Genomic DNA, 21425 nt, shown 5'->3' on the forward strand with positions numbered 1-21425 from the left:
CCAATGTTTAAAAGAGCCAAAAGGAAATGTAATTAATGAATCCCCATTTTCATTCCCATTGTGTCTTCTTATACACCTACATTTACAGTTGGAAAGCAAATCAGTCCTAGCTTCTTCAGCTGTTTCCAGGGCTAATAAGAGAGGACTTCCCAATTGAGGAGTTCAGCCTCCACAGTGAGGCTAGAAAACCCAGCTCTGCTGTCTTGATCTCCTCCTCATCAGTGGGCTATTTCTAATCTTAATTCTCTCTCGCTCTGGAAAACGTCCTGCAACCTATTTCACAGGTTTCCTGTAATTCTTTTCTCATCAGCCAATGCTTCTTCAGCCTGTCACCATACCCAGCGTTCAATTTCCAAATCACTTTGTAAGCTCTTAATCCTAGTAAAGATTCATCAGTTTCTTTTTCAGTTTGCTTATTAACATCTTTCTGGGTGGCCATCAAGGCTGCCCCTAACATCACTTTTCCCTTTCCAGGTTTTATTTTTCTTTGCCAAGTCCTTTATACTTCCTGCCACACTTGCTGGGAATTGTCAATATTCCTCAGCCTAACTTACCCCAGTCAGGGTCGGGCAAACCTTACAACTCTTTAACAAATCCAGTAATGGGCATCAAAGTCAGGCATTTCCCAGGTTGGAGCTGTGACTGCCCCATCCCTGGCAGTGGTTTAGGCCAGGTTGGACAGGTCTTTGAGCAACCTGGTCTAGTGAAAGGTGTCCCTGCCCATGGTAGGGGGGTTGGAACCAGAGGATGTTTGAAGTCCCTGCCAACCCTAAGCAATCTATGATACCACATCTCTTACAGTTATTTAGTAACTGGTACTTAATATATTCTTCAGTTTGTCTATACCAAAAGTAATTTTCCTCACTGAACCACATAGGAAATTAAACACTGATCATTTAGTAAATAAAAATTTGTTCATAAGCCAGGCCTCTTATCCCTGGTGCAAACAAGGTCTATAGTCTCCCTTCTGTTATTCCTAAGTCCTTCATTAATGCCAATGTGGTTTGGCTTTAGCCACATGGAAATCTCTAGCTCCATCTGACACAACTTAGAGAAAGGTAGAATGAAAAAATGGGGCTGAGAACCAGTGGGAAATGCTGGGTCTAAGTGAGAAAGACCAGAAGCAGGGAGGCAGCAGGAGTGAAGGAGAGGTCAAAAGGCACTCATGACTCAGTTCAGGCAACTGGCAGGCAGCTAGAGACACAGCTTTCTAGGAGGGTCCCCTTCCTCTTGCAAACATGCCCCAGGAATGCATGCCTACCATTTTGAAAATCTTAATGCTCAAACCAATCATAAAACATCTGCACCTCTCTTTTCTATTTATTCCTAGAACAAAAAATTGTTTAGGGGAAGTTTCAAGGTTTTACAGGTAAACAGGATTATTATAAAAGTGGAATAAAACAGAATATAAATGAACAAGGTATTCCATTTCCAAAGTGCTTAAAGGCACCCTTTCATGTTCATGATAAGCATTCACAGGATTTTTGCTTCTTCTATTTATGTGTTCATAACACCTTAAGATTATGTCTCTGTAAAATGCTTTGCAGGTGAAAAGAGCTGAATAGCTATTAGAGAATCTGCAGGTATGGGTATGTATTAAGAGAGCAAATGCAATCATAACAATGGAGAACACAGTATGGAGGCACAGTGATAAGCTTTCAAAACTGTTAGATCAGGCTGACAGTAATTAGGTCTTCCTTGTGAGTCCACCAAACATGCTACCTGGCAATACTTCATTGAATAAACTTCAAAAGGAAAAACTAACAGAAATGTTGAGTGACTGAACACGTACTTCTAGTACCAGTCTGAAGAGCTGCAACTATGCTACACACATCACACATCCACTGTTCCCCCAATAGCACACAGTGCATATACCTGTAGACTTAGTCCAAGCACCACCCCTTATGTTCCAAACAAAAAGCATTTAACCTGTCCAGAAGGCATTTCATCCCCAAGGTAACACAGAGCTTGGATGTCAGCTGTTAAATGACCTGCTCCTGTTGCTCCCAGTCTCTTCTTTGTCTACTTCTTTCACATTTAAATCCCTTGAAGAGTCTTTTAAACTGAATTTCTGGTGCCCTTCCTCAGCATTTGAAGAGAGATATGCCATTCAGGAGATTTGCCTGCACCCTGCCAGCTGCCAGGAGGCTGCAACTGGTGTGTGACCAGCCCGCGGTGCTTTCACAAGATACACTCTGAACAGCATTTTCATATTCAGTGGAGCACAATAGAAACAGGAGACCCATGAAGTCAACTGTACACACTGAAATTTATATTTGACAGTCGGATTCTTTAGTGACATTTTTATTAATGGCATTCTTGGTGCCCAAACGTTGTTAGTGCACTTCTGAATGCAAAGTAAAACCACAAGTAACTCCACTTCAAAAGGTTTAGAAGTTATTTACACAAGGTATTGTTGTTCAGAGTACTGTAGAGTGTCAGTACCACAGGTATTTTGGCAAGACAACTAACACTTTCTGAATTAATTCACTGCATTTGAAAGCATCTTTAAGACAAAAAGAAAAATAAACAAAAATAAATCCAGTAAAACACAAACCGATTTCTCTAGGTCTGTTACGAGCATAGCTGCAATTCACCAGCTATGTGCTAGTCAAGGAAAACAATACAATAAAAACATATCCAGAGGCAGCGATAAAAATCAAAGGTGATATAATAAAATTGATCCACTTTGCTATGTAAATCCACTGTGGTAAGAACTAACACTGAAATTCTATTTTAACTGCTTATGTACCAGTTCAGCTCTTAAACATTTTTAATTGAATCAAGGTGCTCCCTGTGTTTTAATACCTGCAAGTGGTTTGTTTTATTCTGAAGAAACATAGGCAATTGACAGCCTTACAAATCAGAAGTGCTTAATCACACAATTTCATAGGTAGCTTAGCCCATGGTAGGAAATTATTTCTATTTTATTGGAAGTATACTGATCGGATATTAGAAAAATTAGTATTTTCAAAATGACTGAATTCCTGTCTCATCCCATTAAAAATGGAATTAATAAATAACACTGTGCTTTTAGGAGGCTGATAGATACTGTTGGCAGTGCAATTTAACTGCTCCATCATCTCATCTGTCTCTAGAAGTGAAAATGTCTTTTTCTCCTGATAGCCACCACAGTTTAAAAAACAAAAAAGCACTCTGACTGCAAGAGTTAAATCCACAGCACTTCATGTGCTCACAGTCAACCATGTCAACATCTGGAGCTGGTTGACTTTTCCCCCTAAGGATTTGCAGCACGTCGCTGGATTTTTTCCATGAATTCCCTACATTCTCAATCTCTCAGATGGATGTCTCACACACCCAGCACCCGCCTTCCAAACTCCTCTGGCCACTGAAAGGCTCCAGAGGACTTTGTGCTGTTTTCATTTATTCAGTGTTTTAAGTATTTAGAGCCAAATTGTGCTTTCAGTCACATACACAATACTATCAGTAGGTTTGCATGAGTGTAAACGAATGCCAGGGCTGAAGGGGTGTTTTACAATCATTTCTCATCCGTATCTGTATTTGCTATGAATATGACTTGTACAAGATACCTACTGCTCTACAACTCACATGGCACGGAAACAGAATGCAGTTAAAACAGGTAATTTGAACCAAGTGTTCATGATATACCAAGTTTTTGTTAAAAGCAGTTTGTCCTTAACTGCACAATTCTTCTGATTATTATTAGAAACATTCAAAGACAAAGCCAAGAAAAGGTAAAAACTAATTAGGATGAAGAAGCACTAATTAGAACAAAAACAAACCCCCACAGACTGAAATGACAACAGCTATGAAAAACCTGTCCTGAACAGACTTATTTAGTATACAGTAGATAACTTGGAATTATTAGAGGAATTGAATATTTTAGCAATTAAAAAAAAAAAAAAAAAAAGGCAAGCTGTGCTTTCAGGTATTCATTGCAGAATGTAAAAACTGGACACTGTGCTACAAGTCCCGATTCTTTTAACAAGTTGCAGTATGTTGGGTTTGATAAATCACACACACCACTCACATTGCAGTAACAAAATAACACAGAGACATGTCCAGGTGTTACCCTTCCAACTTTGTCTTAACTACAAGGATTAAATTCTGTGACACTGCTGTTTCTTGACAATAAATTTCACCAATTCTTCCTTCCTTTATTCACAATATTTGTTTCCAATGTACAGAAACTTCTTTCATGGAAAGCACATGCTACTTCCTTCCCTATTCTGTTCGCTCAACGATTTCTAAAGACTGACTTGCCATGTTAATCATGGGGGGAAATTCTTTCTGAATAATTAAATAATGAGGAAGGATTATCAGGGACTTTTGCATACTGTATTTATACACACAATTCATGAGCTTTCTAACCACGCTGTTCTTTCAAAGGTTTAGAAAAAAATACCACCAAGTTCAGTTTTCAGTTCTCTGGTACCTGCGTGGCAACTGCAGGGTTAATTTTAAAAATCTCACATATTTTTGTATGTCCGTTTTTTAAAACGGAAAGAAGGAAAATGGTGCAAAATAGCCGTGATTTTTTTATGGCTTTGAACTTCAGAAAGCAAAAGCAACGTCCCCAGAAAAAGACATCGTACATGAAATAACTCACAAGAAAGCACAATCATTTCCGCTGTGACGCTGTAAGGTTCCTCAGAAACATTTTTTTGTTAAGAAGATTTTGCTTTAGCTTTGCTTGTCTGCTCCAACCTAGACACCAACTGCTCAAATTCCAGCACGGGAATTGCTACATTTCATTCATTCGAGACTTTAAAATACTTTTTTCATTTGAATGTTTAAAAAAAAAAATGAAATTAAAAATAAAAATAAAACCAAAACATTCAAGTTATTTTAAAGTAGTTTTGCTTGTTTTTAAACTGGAATGATCATTAGCTATGGCTTGGGCATACAGTTACTGTAGTTATGGATTCTTCATTAAATGAACTCATAATAATAAACTGCTCTCAACTAGTCCATCTGTTCTGCCTGGGATCCAAACCAGCATGCTACAAATATTCATGAAATTTCATAGTTACCCATGCTGTCCGTGTCTCACATTCAGTGACTTGGTCCCACTTTAAAATGTACTCACCAAGCGTAAGATCGATGCAACACTAGCACTAGGGGATTTGAGCAGGGGAAAAGAAAAAAAAAGAAAGAAATCCGCTCTGCTAGGAACGAGGAATACAGGGATAAGCAATACAGATCCGTAAATGCTGGAGCATTTTTAAGGACCCCTAATGATTAATAAAAATGTACAATGAAAAACAGATTGAAAATTTTCTTTATCAAAATGACTGCATAAAGAGTAACATAAACATCACGGACCAACTCATCACAAAGGAGATACAGCTGCATCTGCATGAATTAGACATACGATAGCTTAAGACACTCCCGCATACCAGCAATGAGGGGTACTCTGTCCCTTCAAAGAAGCAATAATTTGTACTACAAGCTAGATGCAGTTCTTGCTAACATACTATAGAAGCAGCTGTGCTGTAGCGAAAATCCCAAGTTTCCACAAGAATTATTAAATAAGGAAAACCTCAAACGATCAAACTGTGCAACCCTATAAAGAGATTGCTTTTGAAAAACAGTTTAACCTTTAATTACTAACAATAAAAGGAAATAAAAAAAATAGAGAACCCTCGAGGAAAAAGACTCAGCATGTGATAAGCTCATTAAACATCGAGTTTAATGAAAACCCTATTGTAAACAGCAGTAGGATATCTCCTCCCGTACTAACTGATTCAAATCACGTACAGTCGTCTCCAGGGTCAGCTCCAAACGGGGCCAGACCTCTACAGGCTTTATTGTCAGTACATATTGTCAAGCTAAAGTATTTTGCATGAAAAAAACATCGCTATGCACTGAATTCATTCGCTAGCTCCAGCTAACATGATATTAGCAAGTAAATACTTACTAATACAGTGAAATAAAAAAAATTTCCTAGATTGCTTAAAATATGTATCACCAATCTGAGAGAAATTCAAATGCATTAAAGGAAAAAAGAGCAAGATTTATTTATTTACATTTTGTAATGCCACTTTTCTTTCCCAGAAAATGACACAAGTTTGTGCTAAACCAGAAAAAAAAGAAAATCTTTTTTCCCCTTTAATTCTTTGCTCTGCCAAACACTGATGTTTTCAGAAAGTTTATGGTGCGAGCTCTCGCACTTCAGTGGATCACACACACTTTGTCTAATAAGATGTCCAGAGCTCAGTGAACATAGCAGTTGAGTTTTTCCTGCCCCAGGCTGAGACCCTGCCACCACACATGCATGTACATGCACACGGACACCCCCACCCCGCCACGGTGTGGTCTCCTCTGGATTTTCATCCATTCAAATTAAAACAGCTTCGTTTCAACATAGGTATTTTTACAGGATACAAATGATACTAACTTCTACATTTCCTTCATTTTTGCCAAGTTTGGCTCTCAAGACACTGCACTACCTTATTGCTTGACTAGCATAACCTCATCAATGCCGTCATTTTTCTTACTGTTTCTTAATTCTATGTCATATTCTGGGACTGCAGAAAAAAAAACCCTAGTTAGCATTAGACATCCTGACTGGGGAGATATGACATTTTTAAATTTCAGCAACCCTTGAGCCTGAAAACGGTTCTCCCTGGGATAAAAGTATTTAAGCCAGACCTTTCACACACGGAGAAAATAAACCCAAACGAACGTGTTTGCACCCCAGCAGTGCCACACCACCTTACCCGTCATCGCCACGGTCCCAGCACTGCCGGAGCTGCTCTGACCATGAGACGCTCCCTCCTCTCGCTCTGAGGTCCCCCCGGCGCGGCGGAACGCGGCGCAGAGTGGGGACCCGACGGCGCACTGCCGAGCACGCCGGGCCGAAACCCCCCGCACCGCCCATCGCCTCGCCCCGGGGGGGCAGTGCTTGGTCCGAGCACGCCCCTCGCCCCGCAGAGGGGGCGCTGCTGGCGTGCAGTATCATTACATAGAACCACAGAATCGTTTAGGTTGGAAAAGAGCTTTAAGATCATCAAGTCGAACCTTTAACTGAGCACTGCCGAGTCCACCGCTAAACCGTGTCCCTAAGTGTCACATCTACACATCTTTCAAGTACCTCCAGGGATGGTGACTCAATCGCTTCCCAGGGCAGCCGGTTCCAATGCTTGACAACCCTTTCAGTGAAGACATTTTTCCTAATATCCAATCTAAACCTCCCCTGGCGCAACTTGAGGCTGTTACTTCTTGTCCTATCACTTGTTAACCTGGGAGAAGAGGCCAACACCCACCTCACTACAACCTCCTTTCAGGCAGTTGCAGAGAGCAGTAAGGTCCCCCTGAGCCTCCCTTTCTCCAGACTAAACAACCCCAGTTCCCTCAGCCCTTCCTCATCACACTTGTGCTCCAGACCCTTCACCAGCTGTGTTGCCCTTTTCTGCACCTGCTCCAGCACCTCAGTGTCTGTCTTGTAGTGAGAGGCACAGAGCTGAAAACAGTAATCAACATGCAGCCTCACCAGTCCCAAGTACAAGGGATGATCACTGCCCTGGCCCTGCTGGCCACACTATTTCTGATACAGGTCATGATGCTCTTGGCCTTCTTGGCTGCCTGGAGACAAGCTGGCCCATGTTCAGCTCCATCAACCAGCACCCCCAGGTCCTTTTCCGCTGGGCAGCTTTTCCACCCATATCATTACACCCCAAAGTCCCCAACTTGAAAATTTCAAGTACCCCTCGTTTGGGTGGTTTTGCCCCAGAGAGAGGATGCCAGCTCCACAGTAAGAAATTGCCACTTTCTAAGCATCAGACTGCTTGGGTTCCCATTTCTGCAACACCTCCTTGATACCACAAAGTATCCAGACCAAACCTCAGGAGACCATAGCTTAAAGCCCAAAGTAGTTTACCCCTCATAAACAGAAGACATATGAAACACAACAGTTTCTCCATACCAATACATTTGCTCCTTTGCTGATTAACAGTCAGTTAGGAAGTTGGGGGTTTTGGTGCTGTTGGGTTTTTGTTCTTGTTTTTTGGTGTTTTTTTTTTTTGGGGGGGGCGGTTCATTTGGGTGTTTCTTTATTTTTTCTCTACAGCCATAATTACATTAGAAATTGTCTCAAATTCTGCTGTCCAGGGTTGCAGAAAGGTATTACTCTGGATACTTGTATAGTAACATAACTAGCAGCTCTTAGTGCTAGTAAAATGGAGGCAATACGATTAAATAAAACACAAAGGATCAGTAGCTGATACAGGTGACTTCCTATTGTATTTCTGTGGGGTACGTTGGATATCTCCACAGTTCTGATGAAACACAGCTGCCTGGAACAACCGTTCCCAGCCTTTGGCTGTGGCTCCGATTGCCAGCACCAACTTCCCAGTTGATTTACCCCACTTCCCAGTTAATTTAATCTGTCAGTGGCAGCTTTGACGAGTCTGGATCATCTCTCGAATGGCTCTGTGAATGTGAGATTCAAACAATGACAAGAACAAACCAGCCAACAGAAAACCCCTTCAATCATAAACATTCCTTGACTGCAGGTAATTACCTTAGTGCTTGGTGCCATGATGTGGAATTCTCTATTCTTTATTTCTGATTTTATAGAGTTCAAAAACAAGATGAAGAATGAGTGGGGAAATGAGAAGAAATCTAGAGCTAAAATACTCCTCTATGTGCAGAGATTTCTTTGCATAGAGTATTTAAGAAATACCTTTTCCCTACCTTTACTCATCTGCACCAGACTCTAAGGTCCAGAGGGGTGGATATAAAGTTAGGAATACCTTAATGTAGTCTTTACTTGAAGAACTATCTTTCCAATGCTTTACCAGACAGATTTTATTTGTGTCTATGGATGATGTCATTTTAAGCTTTGTTACCAGAAAATAAATGCTGCATCGTCTCCATTAACAGGCTTTTTTACTTTGTGAGCAAACCCGTGGAAGTATTTTTTGTTTCACAGAAATTATGTTACCATGCAGGCTTGGTTCCACTGACAGCAGTGAAGTAAATCCCAATTAAAACAGCAATATCACATGACCACATGGAAAAATATTACCAAAGAAAGTGAAGAATTTTCAGGCAATTTACTCAAACTCCTAACGCTGTGTACTTGATGATCTTACAGGTCTTTTTCAACACATCATGCATTTTGTCTCATGTAACTGCATGCCTGCATTAAAGGGAGCTTCTCACCTCTTCTTCATTACATGTCCTAGGAACACAATTTCTGTACAACTAAAGCTACAACCAAGAATTATTCAACAAGAACTATAATCTTCAACTTGACACTCATGCCCTTTTAAAGGCATTCACTGTTACATGATCCAGAAGTTGAATAGCAACATGAAATCTTCTGACACTACTTCAAATCATCACGTATTTTCATTTCCTTCATGACTGTTAATGAGTATCCTCTCTCCATCCCTGTCCACTTAAGAGTGACATTTTCAAGAGAATCAGTGTTTATCATGAGTAAGAGATAAAACATGTTGCTTCCCACACGCCCAAAACCTCTACCAATATGGTTAAAAGAAGAAAGCACAAACTCTCAGCATAAAACATGGCAACCTTCTATTGGGATAATAGAGCTATGGCAATTATTCTGAAGATGTGGCAAAGAATTGCCTTTATTAGAATCCAAACCCCAAAGTACACCAAAGGCTACACAAACGCCTTGAGCTGCTCTACAGGCTGACACTGAATGTGCTCCCTCCTACTCCTTCCCCATCCCACCCTCTCACACCAGTATTAGTTGCCTGCTCTGACTGAAAACTATCCCTCCCTCTTTGCCACCCCTGCCAAAAAGGTCAGCATGCAGCAGGATCATGGAAGCAGATCTCTTGCCATGCTGCTGTGAATGGGAGCAGAGGGAAAGGGGCAGCCACAAGACGCTGATGAGGGCAGGAGGGATGGGCAGCACAGGAGAAAGAGCAGCACATCTCGGATTGTGCAGCAAGGTGAGAAAGAGATGCCTAGGACAGAGCAGACAGGGGTGCCTCAAGTGAGAAAGGTTTTGTGGTTGAAATGAGAACCTTATTATAAGGAATAGGAAAGGGAATTTTAATCAAGGTAGAGCCAATGGATCAGCAGCTTGTCACCTCCTGAGTTCAAAACAGTTTATCATCATCAGTATCACTAATGAATGAACATAAATAGATTTCTGCCCTATGAAGGAAGAGACAAGGCTGTGCAGTGAAAACTCTTAACGCAAGAAGTGGAAGCTTTCAGGTGACTGGTTGAGCGATGGGCAGCAGGCAAGCAGAGCCCCTGAAGGGTACACTGAGAGCAGAGAACCATCCTTGCAGGGGTAGCATCACCTGCCACTGAGACTGACAGCTGCAATCCACAACCCATTTGATATTCAAAGTCTGCTACAGGGAAAACATGTCTCAGCAAAACAGTACCCTGGAAGAAGCACTTGAGCAACCAAGAGATTCACTTGAGTAATATCTGATCACTAGGAGTCGGCTAGTTGAGCCCCATTTCAACTTCTCACTCCATTTAGCATCCAGGCCTCTCAGTCGGTGCATTAAACACAGGTTTTCACTTACCATTTGTTCCAGCAGCCTCTGCTTGCTCTCCGGATGGTCCTTCAAGGGCTGGAGCCACCTCTGCCTGCTGCCCATCCAGCTCCTGAGGTGCTGTAATAGCTCCTGGCTGCTGTGGGGCATCATGCTCCAAACTGTCTTCATTAACAACAGGTACTGGTGAACTTGCATCTAAAACCTGCACATCCAAGGTTGAAGCATGGCAGGGAAGGAGAAAGAAAGAAGGGGAAAGGAAAGAGAGAGGAAAAATAAAACAAAAAATAAAAAGAACATCAGTATCAGGCAAGGTTTTCCCCCACACAGCATATTGTTCTTTCATTCTTATTTTGCATATATACATGCAAGCATTTTGGGAAAGAAATACTTCTGTGCAGCATTCCTCCTTTTCAAAATCATTAACCTTAATAAATCAAAGTTCTTATGTGAGGAAAAGAAAAAATAAAAGACAATCTGGGACTATTTACTGTTCTTCCATGTGAAATATCTGGAAGAACCAAGTCTTACAGACAACGGCCTACAACCTTGTACAGAAATTGTTTTCTACCATGAAGGAAAACTTCAGGATAACATGAGTCTAGCTGATGGAGAGATATTTTCCATTCTTCAATATGTCTGGCATAATTGCTCTGATATATGCATGAATCCTGCCTGTGTTACAGCCATAGGTATTGCTCCCCTGCTTATGTGCTTACCTGATCATCACAAACAATGCAATTACAAAAAAACTGAACTATTCAGGACAGGAAGCAGAAAATATATGTATATATAAATCCCATGAAGAAATTTAATGAAACTGGGATTAAAACTAGATTTTTGGGGGCTCAGTTATTAGGCAGAGAATATTATCATGGGGGGAAAAGCTTTGCAATTCTTTGTGACTCTGCACTGTAATGTTTGAAATATTTTCTCTGGATTTGCTAATATATGTGAAGAAAAAACTCTCTTTTTCAGCTTCCACATTTGATAGATTTTAATTATTTTCAGAATTTGTATTGGCTTGCCATAAAACAAGGAAGCTCCTTTCAGAAGCGTATTTTTCTTTATAAGGTATGAAATGTGTTGCGTTCATCAAAATATGCTTCTTTACCCTTTAATTATTTAATTAACTAGCTTTCCAACCAAGTGTATTGCCTTCCAACATAATCCATTTCAATCCAACAGAAGCCATTTCAACTAATTAACCATGACTTACATCTCTATTCCTGAAGCATAGGTTTCAAGTTCCTCTGGTAGAACAGCAAACCTTAATTACACATCATTGTCTTATTACTCAGTTGTACTCCCAAAATACTGCCACTGAAGCCCTGTTAATTATGTGAAGGAACCACAGATAATCCCATCTTTCACTGTCATGTAACATCCAAATGCTTGCAGTGCCAAACTGGGATCAGAAAGATGCCACATTCCTGACAATTCTCTTCCAAAACCCACTAAAATAAGCATCTGAATGGGGAGATCCATGTGTTTATTTTCATTAGGAACTAGCCTGCTGCAACAGCATTTCAAATCAGTATACAAACAACATTCCTCTTATCATCCCCTTTCTACGCACTGGGCAGGATCCAAGAGAAGTGCCGTACCCCTGCTTCCATAGGCAACAAAGTGTGTGTTCGGGTTCCCAGTTCTCAGTTCAGAAGCCCTTAATTAAGCCAAATTGTTTCCACCTGGCATTGCTGCACTCCTCAAAGCTGCCTTTCACAGCCACATAATCCACCTCACGAAAAAGGATCCCATTCTGCTCTACTGCCAATACCACAGATGGAATAATTTGGCTTCAGAGTTTTCACATGCTGAGACCAGATATTAAATAGAAGAAATACAGAATGGCTCAACACTCAGATTACATTCCCGCGTTTCACATCATCCTTCTCATAAATCTAAAACACAGGAACTCAGGAGGAATAAAAATGCCACACCACTGAACAAAGGCATGTAAACTCTGGGAAGCTCTTTTGCAGTTGCGTACAGCATTAACTGAGTGGTAGCAACTGATTGAAGACTTGCAACAAATAGACAGAAAGTAACAATCTAATTCTTACAGGGCTTTGAGATTCTGCAATACGCATTTATTAAAAGACTCTTTTTTTAATGATAAATTCATTTTCATTTATTATCTTAATGATAAATTTATTACTCATTCATTCTTGTAAGACAACTGCTAGTCCCGCAAACACAGGAACAACCTTAACTTTAGCGGCTCTAAGGGCACTTGGTGATCTGGAGATAATCCACAGATGGCTATTTCGAAATGACACCCTCAGAATTAGCACCAACAATTCTTTGAAGTCACAAGAAAGGCAATAGCACTGAATATCTTAGCACTCCTCACTTCATTCAAAGATTTCCTTGACTTTCTTTCCAAACCTCCCCCAGTCAGCAAACCATTTTAAAGCCCAATGTATGCATATATGTGTATAGACACATAAAGTCTACCATCTGCAGACTCTGCAAGGAGCTAGCGTGCAAAGGGACTGGAGACCCCAATGAAGTACAACTTGTCTCCTTTTTAAATTGAGCTCTGAGTTTTATGACAAAATATTAACTATGGCAAAACTAAATATTCCTCCATCTCCAAATTTATTTCACAGTCATGATGCATTCAGGAAAACAGCAACTATATATCACCCCGAAGATCCATAACCAAAATTCAGAAGTCACTGGGTCTGGCAAAATGCTGTGACAGTTCCCAGTATGAAGAGCAAAATTAAATGTAAAAACATTATTAAATGTAAGACTATAAGCACTTTTTACTAGCAGTTAGCATAATTATAATCCCTGTTCACCCTGTACATAAATTCAATTTTGAAGGCAGGATCAGTGACAACTTAGTAAAAATGTAAATACATTAAACCCCTCATATTCTCAAATTTGACCAGACATGCAGCGTAACATTACTCTGCCAGGGAGCAGGAACTTTTTTGCATCAGTCTCCTGGGAAAGAGTTTGATGTGATTCTTGGCAAATTTAGATTTTCAAATCAAGTGTCCTGCTTTAAATAATTGAATAAACAAAACTAATTTAAAAAATAGTATTATTTTGCAAATTAAAATGCATGCAAAGGAGAAGAAAATATGCATCTTTGGGGGGAGGAGGTTGCAATGTGAAGGGAGACACAACAGCATCATCAGTCTAAAAACAACGTTTTCTGTGCTGAGGAAAGTTGCTCAGGCTCTTTAGGAGGGCCAGTGCAGTCTGTCCCACTGCATTAGTCCTCAAAAGAAACTAATTTCCATTTTCACTCACATTAACTGCTTCATTTCTCTGAAGGGACCTAAACCCCAGTTCAGTCCAATTATGTCTAATTTAGTGAGCTGTGCTCTTAATTCCATTGAGAATAGTTGTAAGGCTTAGACAAATATAAACTCAAAGTTTAGAGAAATGGGTGAAAACCTGAGAGACAAAATTAATGGTATTGGGAAAGTCTTTATTCAGCTCTGTGTATTTATCTGCAGGTAATGAGCCATTACTACCAATTACAAATACTGGCAGGTTTATCAGCATTTATCAGGTTTCTGCAGCTCACATTCACCACTCTCCTCTGATTATTAATTAATTTATGGATGTGTTGTCACATAAATGCAGGAGCAACTGAAGAGAACTGGCTACCCAGTTCACTGATCCTTCAGTTTCTTGCTTCCCAAAACAAAGGGCCATCAGTGAAGCAACACTTTGGCTTCAGTCATGCCACTACTATATATTATGCATGTATTTTTGAAAGATTCTCCTCATATCCACCACAAAGGTGGAAGCAAAGGGTAGACACACAGCTAATGACACTAGAAAGCACAGGGCTTGCTGCTCACATCACTCTAACCAACAGCAGCTTCTGCTCCATTTTGCATATAGCAGTGGGTCCAGCTGTTGGACCGCATTAAATGCATACAAAATGTAAAATGCATGAAGAAAACACGAAGATGTACATGAGATATATGGATGAACAGCAGGTCCCTGATGTCTCACTGTACATTAGTGCATGCCTAATTCATGCACTGTTCTGAAGGGGCCAGCAGCACCCAGCTTCTTCCCCTACCAGCAACCACCACCATTCCCAACATTCCTTGTACCAGACCCAAATCATTCCAGGGATTCCTCACACCAGGCCCAAATGCACCCGCGTTCATTTTGCCTCATTCTGTTAATCCTGCTACACTGATTCTATATTAGATTACTAAAATAGCCAGATCCAGCTGTCTGAACAACTGAGCAAACTAACATAATGGTCTCTAATATTTTTCTTGAAGTTTGATTTTGAAACTCTGGGAAAGCTTGCAACACTGTTGGTCTGCTCCGGGGGTCTGCTCTTATCACACACTGCTTCATTAAAAAGAGCTTCAAACAACAACATTCAGGAGAAAAAAAATCTGAATTTAGGTCATTCCAGCGCTTTGTTCACAGCGGTTTGTCTTGTTTTGCATTAGCTAAGGCATTAGCGGTTCATGGGACAACGCAAATTCCAGGTGGAGAAAACATAAGGCCCCTTACTCTCTAAGGCACATAACAAACTTAATTCCAGTACCTTCTTTCTGGTTAACATTTCCTGCAGACAAAGCCGAGAGCCTTCTCGTTACTTTTCATTCCCTCAGATCTATCCTCTTCTGTCCTAACTCTCAGCCTTTGTTATGACACCCCCCCATGGATGACTACCCTCAAAATCCATGTGGCTAAACCAAAACCAACAGGTTTTGTTCCCAAATCATCTTTGTGATCTCTTTCTGCAACCTGCAAAGGAAGCATTACTCCCAATCTGTCACTCTGGTCCACACTTTAAGCCTAAACCAACCTGAGCTCCTTCGAGTCTCTCACCTTTCAGCTCTTCCTGCATAGCAGCCCTCACACACAACCTTGCCTAAACATTCACAGGGGTGCAACTCACCAGTAGATGCTAAGGATGGGTCAGAACAAGGGCTGAGCTCAAAGCAAGTTACTCTCCTTTTAGTAACTACAACCAGGGCTTGCATTTCCAACCAGAAGGCCTTTCAAAGATCAGACACTCCTCTTTGCATCTCTTTAGCCTCCACCACATCAAACACAAGCTAATTGCCTTGGCTTTCAAAGTGCCCATACACTCCCTCTTCCCTCTTATCTCCTACATGATTAGGGGGTTATTTCACGCTTTTGGTGGACCCATGACACCAATTTCCATTGTGCATTTTTCCAATTCAACATTTTTATGCTTTCTCCCCAGTCACCCCACAGGCACGGGCAAGCCTCCAAACCTTACCACCAAACTACATCAGCCTCTTCCTTCCCATGCAAAAGAAAAGCACTTAAAGGCAATCAGACCCCGCTGCACCAGGGGAACCCTGCAGCCTTGTCGTTCAGATCAAGTGCCTCAAAGTGGGCCTCTTAGAGACGCAGTCTGAGGACTTTCCTCTGATACTTGATTAAACTTAGTTTTACCATTGCTAATGCAGTATTTTCAGGCTGACGCAGCTCCCTCAACGGAACGCAGTTGTTTAAACAGCAGATGTAAGTCTGTCCCAGCTGTTATTTATCAGGCGCTCAGACAATAAGACACCCTGACATCTCAGCTGGTAACCTCTTTAGAAGGGACAGTTCCAAATATTTACTGTCTAGCAGACACTTGCTCTCATTACAACGCAGGTAGCGTAATCAAGTTACTACTCAGAAATGGGAACCATCCCGAAAACACTGTTTGAACGACTCATTGCTCAAGTGGGGGCTCTCGCATGCGAGCAAGCCAGGAATTCACCACGTGACCTTTTACAGCCATCAATTCCCATAAAATATTATCTCTGCCAAAGCTAGGTTTTGCTGCAAGAACAGCCTATTAGCGCACTCGTATTTTTCCAGATCCTCTCTTTAGGATTTCCCCTACACTGTTTCAGGTAGCTGTTCCAACACCCCCTCAGCAGGGCCGCAAGAAAAAACCTGTATTAAAACTGGTACCTTGAGCTCCTAAACAAAATAAAAGCAGGGGGAGGGGGTGATTGTAACTGCTTTAGCTGAGACGTTGGTTGGATGACGCAGCTCTCCCCATGTCACCCACGTGGCTCATAGCTGCTTTCCTCCCCGTGGGACCTTGGAGGGCACCACTGCGGCAAGCGGCGCACTGAAATCTCTTTCCAGCTCTCCCTGATGCTCAGCATCCAAATGGGAAGTCGGGCAAGAGGCGTGTCACTGCTATGAACAGAGAGGAAGCTCACAAGATGGAGGTGCGCAAACCAATCCAGCCATGTGCTGCCAACAACATAAGTGTCACTCTGCCCAGTCCCAGTCAAAAAGGCCTGAGTGCTCCCCTGCAGTTGCTGCTTCTGCTGTCCAAGTTCCAGAAGCCAATGCATCTTGCTGAATCAGCAAATAATGACCTCACCAATGAGGCTGAACAGCCTTCTAGCTCCTTGAACAAGCTTGCCCAGTGCTGGAAGCACCAAAGGGGATGATGCAGGTGCCACAGGAAAGAGGCAAGAGCACAGGACCCATTCCACTAGACACCTCAAAGCTTTTAAATCCTTCTCGGGCCAAGATTCAGGTCTCTACTGCTCAGGGCAGTGTGTCAGGGAGGTTTCACAAGCAGACAGGGTCTACCAGCTCACTGCCACCAACATAGAGGTTTTCCATTTCCCCTCCTCTGCCGTAGCAGCTACTTGCCTTGTCCTGGCTCTGGTTGTCACCTGGGCATCACAAGGAGTCAAATGAATTCACTAACACATCAGGGAATAAAAAAGAAAATAAAAATTTAAAACTCTGCTGTTTCCAGAATGCACAGTGAGTTTAATCTTCTTATGGAAAGGCAAGGCAATGAACAGACACAGTGTGAGGTGGGCCTGTATCATCTGGGGCCAGACAGAGAAGAAAGCCAGGGGAGGAAGAAAAGTAGAGGGAAAAGAGTATTGCTGCTCAGACAACAAGAAGGTAACTGCAGCAGATAGATCAGCCTCTGTGAGCCACACCCTGTCCCATGATTTCAACAGGACTCTGGGTGTTGATTCACAAATCCGATGCATTCAGTTCAGGCATGAGAATGGATTAGTACCTCCAGGATCTGTAACGCTCCCCTGCAGAGGGGCTTCCTGCAGAGGGTGGCTATGCGAGATAAGGAGCAGCTCCTCCACTGCCAGAGTTTAAGCCTTGTCTGCTACAGCAAAAAAATCCCACCAGTTCCATGTCCCATAACATACAGGGCTGGAAACTCTGAAGCTGCTTTATGTGCAAGTCACCAGCAACTTGTGAAAGGATGCGGTGAACAGCTGAGGTCCCAACCTGCTGAGCATGCATTAACCTGCAGTGCTCGTGAGACAACACCAGAAGACTCCTAAATATCTCACACGCTGTAGACTAAGTGCTTTATGAGGTCTCACATCTCCTGAGCTATGGGAGTGAGATACACCAAAATACACATTTCCCCCTCCAGTAACCAGGTCACCCCAAAAGCTGCTATCTAGCCAGAGTCACATGTGAATAACAAAACAGATTAACGATTATAATGTTGTCCCTTTCTAGAAGAAAAGGCAAAGATGCTTTTCATCATGTACAAAATACAACTATCCCATGAGATAAACTTGGTTAAATATTTGGAGGAACTTCAAGTGACAAAAAAGCACAGCTGCTGGGAGATGTTATAACGTGTATTAGACTAGTTGCCTAGACAATTCATTTGTGATTGACCTCCCAAAGCTCAATCAAGTTGGATCCCATTAAAGTCAGTTTTCCAAGCTTTTCTTCTAAAAGAGTGGTGTGAGAGAAGTGTTTTAGTTTGGAAAGTGCAAGAAAGAAAACCATCTTTCAAATGTCCTCACTGTATCATCTGCAAACAAATTAGCTCTTTGACAGATTTCTCCAGGGGCAGTGCAGGATCTGGTAGTTTTCAAATTCAAAGGGCTGGAAGGAATAACGATGAAAAATTGTGTCACAGATCTGCATGAAATTACCCTACTGTAGTAAGAACTGACTGAATGAGATACAAAAAAAAAAGTATGATCAAACTTCATTAAAACTTATTTTGCTTTTTATTTAATGTAATGGAGGGCAAAAATAGCTGTTTCAGAAGGACAGTAGTAATACAACTTCTTACAGCAGTGAAATTATAAAGAACTTCCCCACCTTTAAGTAGTTCCACTTAAATAACAAGGTAAAAATCTATTAGAAAGCATTTTTCCTAAAGTGTCAAAGATGTAAACCACTGTATTAACAATAACAATCTGCACGTGACAACAGCATCAATGGTATTATCATTTACTGGGGGGTCCCTGTTCCTATAACTGGATAAATATGGCTACTAAAGTTATGTCCCATGGTCAAAGTCACATTATCTTCATTTTTAAACAAATGCAGCAACCAAATGCTGGCCCTCCATAACTCACTCATGTCTTAAATTCAGCACCTGAATTACAGAATCGTTCAGTGCAACTGCTAAATATTTTGTTCACCAACACCAGCCCCTAACACTTAGAAAGAAAAACAGACTAAACCTCGGTTAATTTAAAGTTCGTTCTCCATGTGGCTTTCAAATCTGTCAAAACAAGCACACGGAGGTCTGAGCGACAGCCAGGAACTATGGGAAATTCAACTTGAAAGTTAAATCTGAACCACAAGGTCAAAGAAACAAAGTCATCACCCGTTCCCAAGCTCCAAAGCACCCACGCGCCAGCTACAGAAACTTTGGAGTAACCCAGCTCGGAGGGCCCGAACTCCGAGGTGCCTGAAGAAGGGGATCTCGGTGGAACGTGGTGTTACTTCCCTCCTCACCAACGAAACTAACGCCTAACCCCGAAGCAACACTATGTGAAAGCGCAGATGCACATAACCTCCCTTTCAGTCCCAGAATCCCCTAAAGGCGCCTATTCCAGAGGGATAAATGGGTTCATTCATAATCTATTTTTAAACACCAGACATGTTTTAAAAAAATTTCTTTCAATTCTTCAACGTCCTTATTAAAAATAACACATACCTAGAGCTCCTTCGCTCCCCACTGGCTGAGAGTTGGCGAGTCACTCCCCCTTTCCCCCCTATGCGGTACGACACCAGGGACCGCGAAGCCGTGCATAGCCACGCCGCGGCGACCGCCGCCCCTTCCCCGCCCGCCCGCCTGCCTGCAGCGAGGTCTGCGCCTCCGGTGACCCAAGGAATAGGGGGGGATAGGCGGGCGTTGGGGGAGGCACAGCGATGCTGGCGCCCCGCTGAAGACACAGCAAAGCGGCGGGCTGGCCGCGCCCCGCCGCGCCTCCCACCTGCATCCCCGGGAGGGCAGAGACGGGGGGGGGAGGCTGCGGAGAGCGGCGGGAGCGCTGGGTACCGCGGCGGTGGCTGCAGGACCGCAGTCCGGAGCTTTGTTGGCGCAGACCCCGCCGAGGGTGGGTGCGGCCCTTCCTCCTCCACCACCACCACCACCACCCCCCCCCCGGGCCATACACAAAAGCGGCGGCGCCCCGCGGTCGCGCTCTCCCCTCGCCCCGCTGCTGCCACCGCCGCCGCTGGCGGGAGTTTTATGACTGCGGCGCTGGCCGTGGCGCAGCCCCAGCCCTGTGCACGGCACGGAGAGTGCCCGGCGGCCGCGGCAGGTGCCCGACACCGCGGCGGGAAAGTTTCCCCGGGCCGGGGGTGCGGCGGGAGCCGCCGCCCCGCGTTTTCCCCCCCACTCCCCTCGGCCCTTGCCTTACCTTGGCGGGCTCCGCTGGAGCCTGGGGCGCCGCCGCTTCTTCTGCCGGCAGCGGCTCCGGAGGGGTGCGGGGGGGCTCGGCGGCGGCCCCGGCCCCGTCCTGCGGGGCGGGCGGCTCGGCGGAGCTGCCGGCTCCCATGGCGCTGCCCCGCGGCCGTACGAAGCCGCGGGCGGGGGCTGGCGGAGGGCGGCGGCAGCGCAGCCGGGAATGAAGGAGCCCGGCTCTCCGCAAACTCCTTTAGGGAGCGAGAGGAGGGGAGAGAGAAAAAGGGGAGAGGAAAAAAAAAAAAAAAAAAGGAAGAGAGCGAGCGAGAGCCAGCAAGGAAAATCACCTCCTCCCCTGGTCCCCCCGCCCGTCTGCCTCTTGCTCCATCACATGAGCAGAGCCCCGGACACGCCTTGCAGCATCAAATCGGGCTGATAAGGAGCGGCCAAGGGGGGCAGCGCCCTGCCCGCCACCGCCGCCCGGGGCCGCTCCCCTCTCGGGACCGCCGGGAGGTGCCGCCGGGGTGGGGGCACCGCATGGTCCCGGCCCCGTCCCTGTCCCTCAGCGGCTACACTGCCGCGCTGACTCAGCGTTTCAGCCCCCTCCCCGCCCTCGCCGGGACCAGGACCGGGACGAGCCCGCGCCCGACAGCACCCTCCGGGGGCTCCGGCCCAGGGGCTTCCCGCCCCGCCCGCCCGAGCTGCCCGGCACCCCGCGGGGCTGCTGCCGGCTCCTGACCACGGGGTTCGGCTCCGGAGCGACTGGCCTCCCGCGCCATGGGAGTGCGGACCTCGGCCATGCTGGGCCTGACTGCGAGAGGGACGTCCGCATTCATCCGACACACAAGAGCAGGGTCCTATGTCTTGGGCAACTTTGGAGGAAAAGAAAGCAAAATCATTCTTTTATCTTTTTTTTCCTTTTTTTTTTCCTGTCATGCAGGACAGGTTCCCGTCTATCATTTCATGCCAGATTACATGGCATAAGCAAACAAGGCAAAGAACATGGTGGTTTCTCTCCTAGCCCAGAATACACAAAGGTTCTTTTCCCCTGTCACAGAAGAAGAACCAATGTGTACAACATAGACATGCTTTTACCCAGTACTTTCCAAAACTATCAGAGGGGAAATAGCACATACATTAAAATAAACCAGCCACAATATTCTGAAAGAGTAGCAAACCAATCTATTCACTGTTCTCTACCATAAACATAAAATCTTTTTTCCTAAACACATAAATCTATCCATCCTCCATGGGCTTCATGGTTAAAATCAGGTATGATCCAGAAAGTTCGTATCACCTACAACAGAGCCTTTAGA

At 43.7% G+C, this 21425-nt stretch overlaps 1 protein-coding gene across 3 annotated transcripts in view; it reads right to left on the reverse strand.

Annotated features, from left to right (window-relative positions):
• Nucleotides 1-20385, reverse strand: part of AKAP12 (A-kinase anchoring protein 12) — a 32271-nt gene extending 11886 nt beyond the window's left edge. For 2 of the 3 annotated variants that reach the window (XM_061378691.1, XM_061378690.1), the window contains exons 1-2: nucleotides 20126-20385; nucleotides 10509-10683 (exon numbers count right to left, since the gene is read on the reverse strand). In XM_061378691.1, coding sequence (XP_061234675.1) covers nucleotides 10509-10683; nucleotides 20126-20263 — 313 coding nt within the window. In that variant the 5' untranslated portion in view covers nucleotides 20264-20385. Of the gene's footprint in view, nucleotides 1-6704; nucleotides 6814-10508; nucleotides 10684-20125 lie in introns of those variants that run through there. The other variant, XM_061378692.1, reaches the window with a different exon arrangement.
• Nucleotides 20386-21425: the final 1040 nt, after the last annotated feature.

Source organism: Neopsephotus bourkii, unplaced genomic scaffold (assembly GCF_033783945.1).
Source record: "Neopsephotus bourkii isolate Nb327-2 ecotype Australia unplaced genomic scaffold, CSIRO-AGI_Nbou_v1 NB_1767, whole genome shotgun sequence".
Lineage (NCBI taxonomy): Eukaryota > Metazoa > Chordata > Aves > Psittaciformes > Psittacidae > Neopsephotus > Neopsephotus bourkii.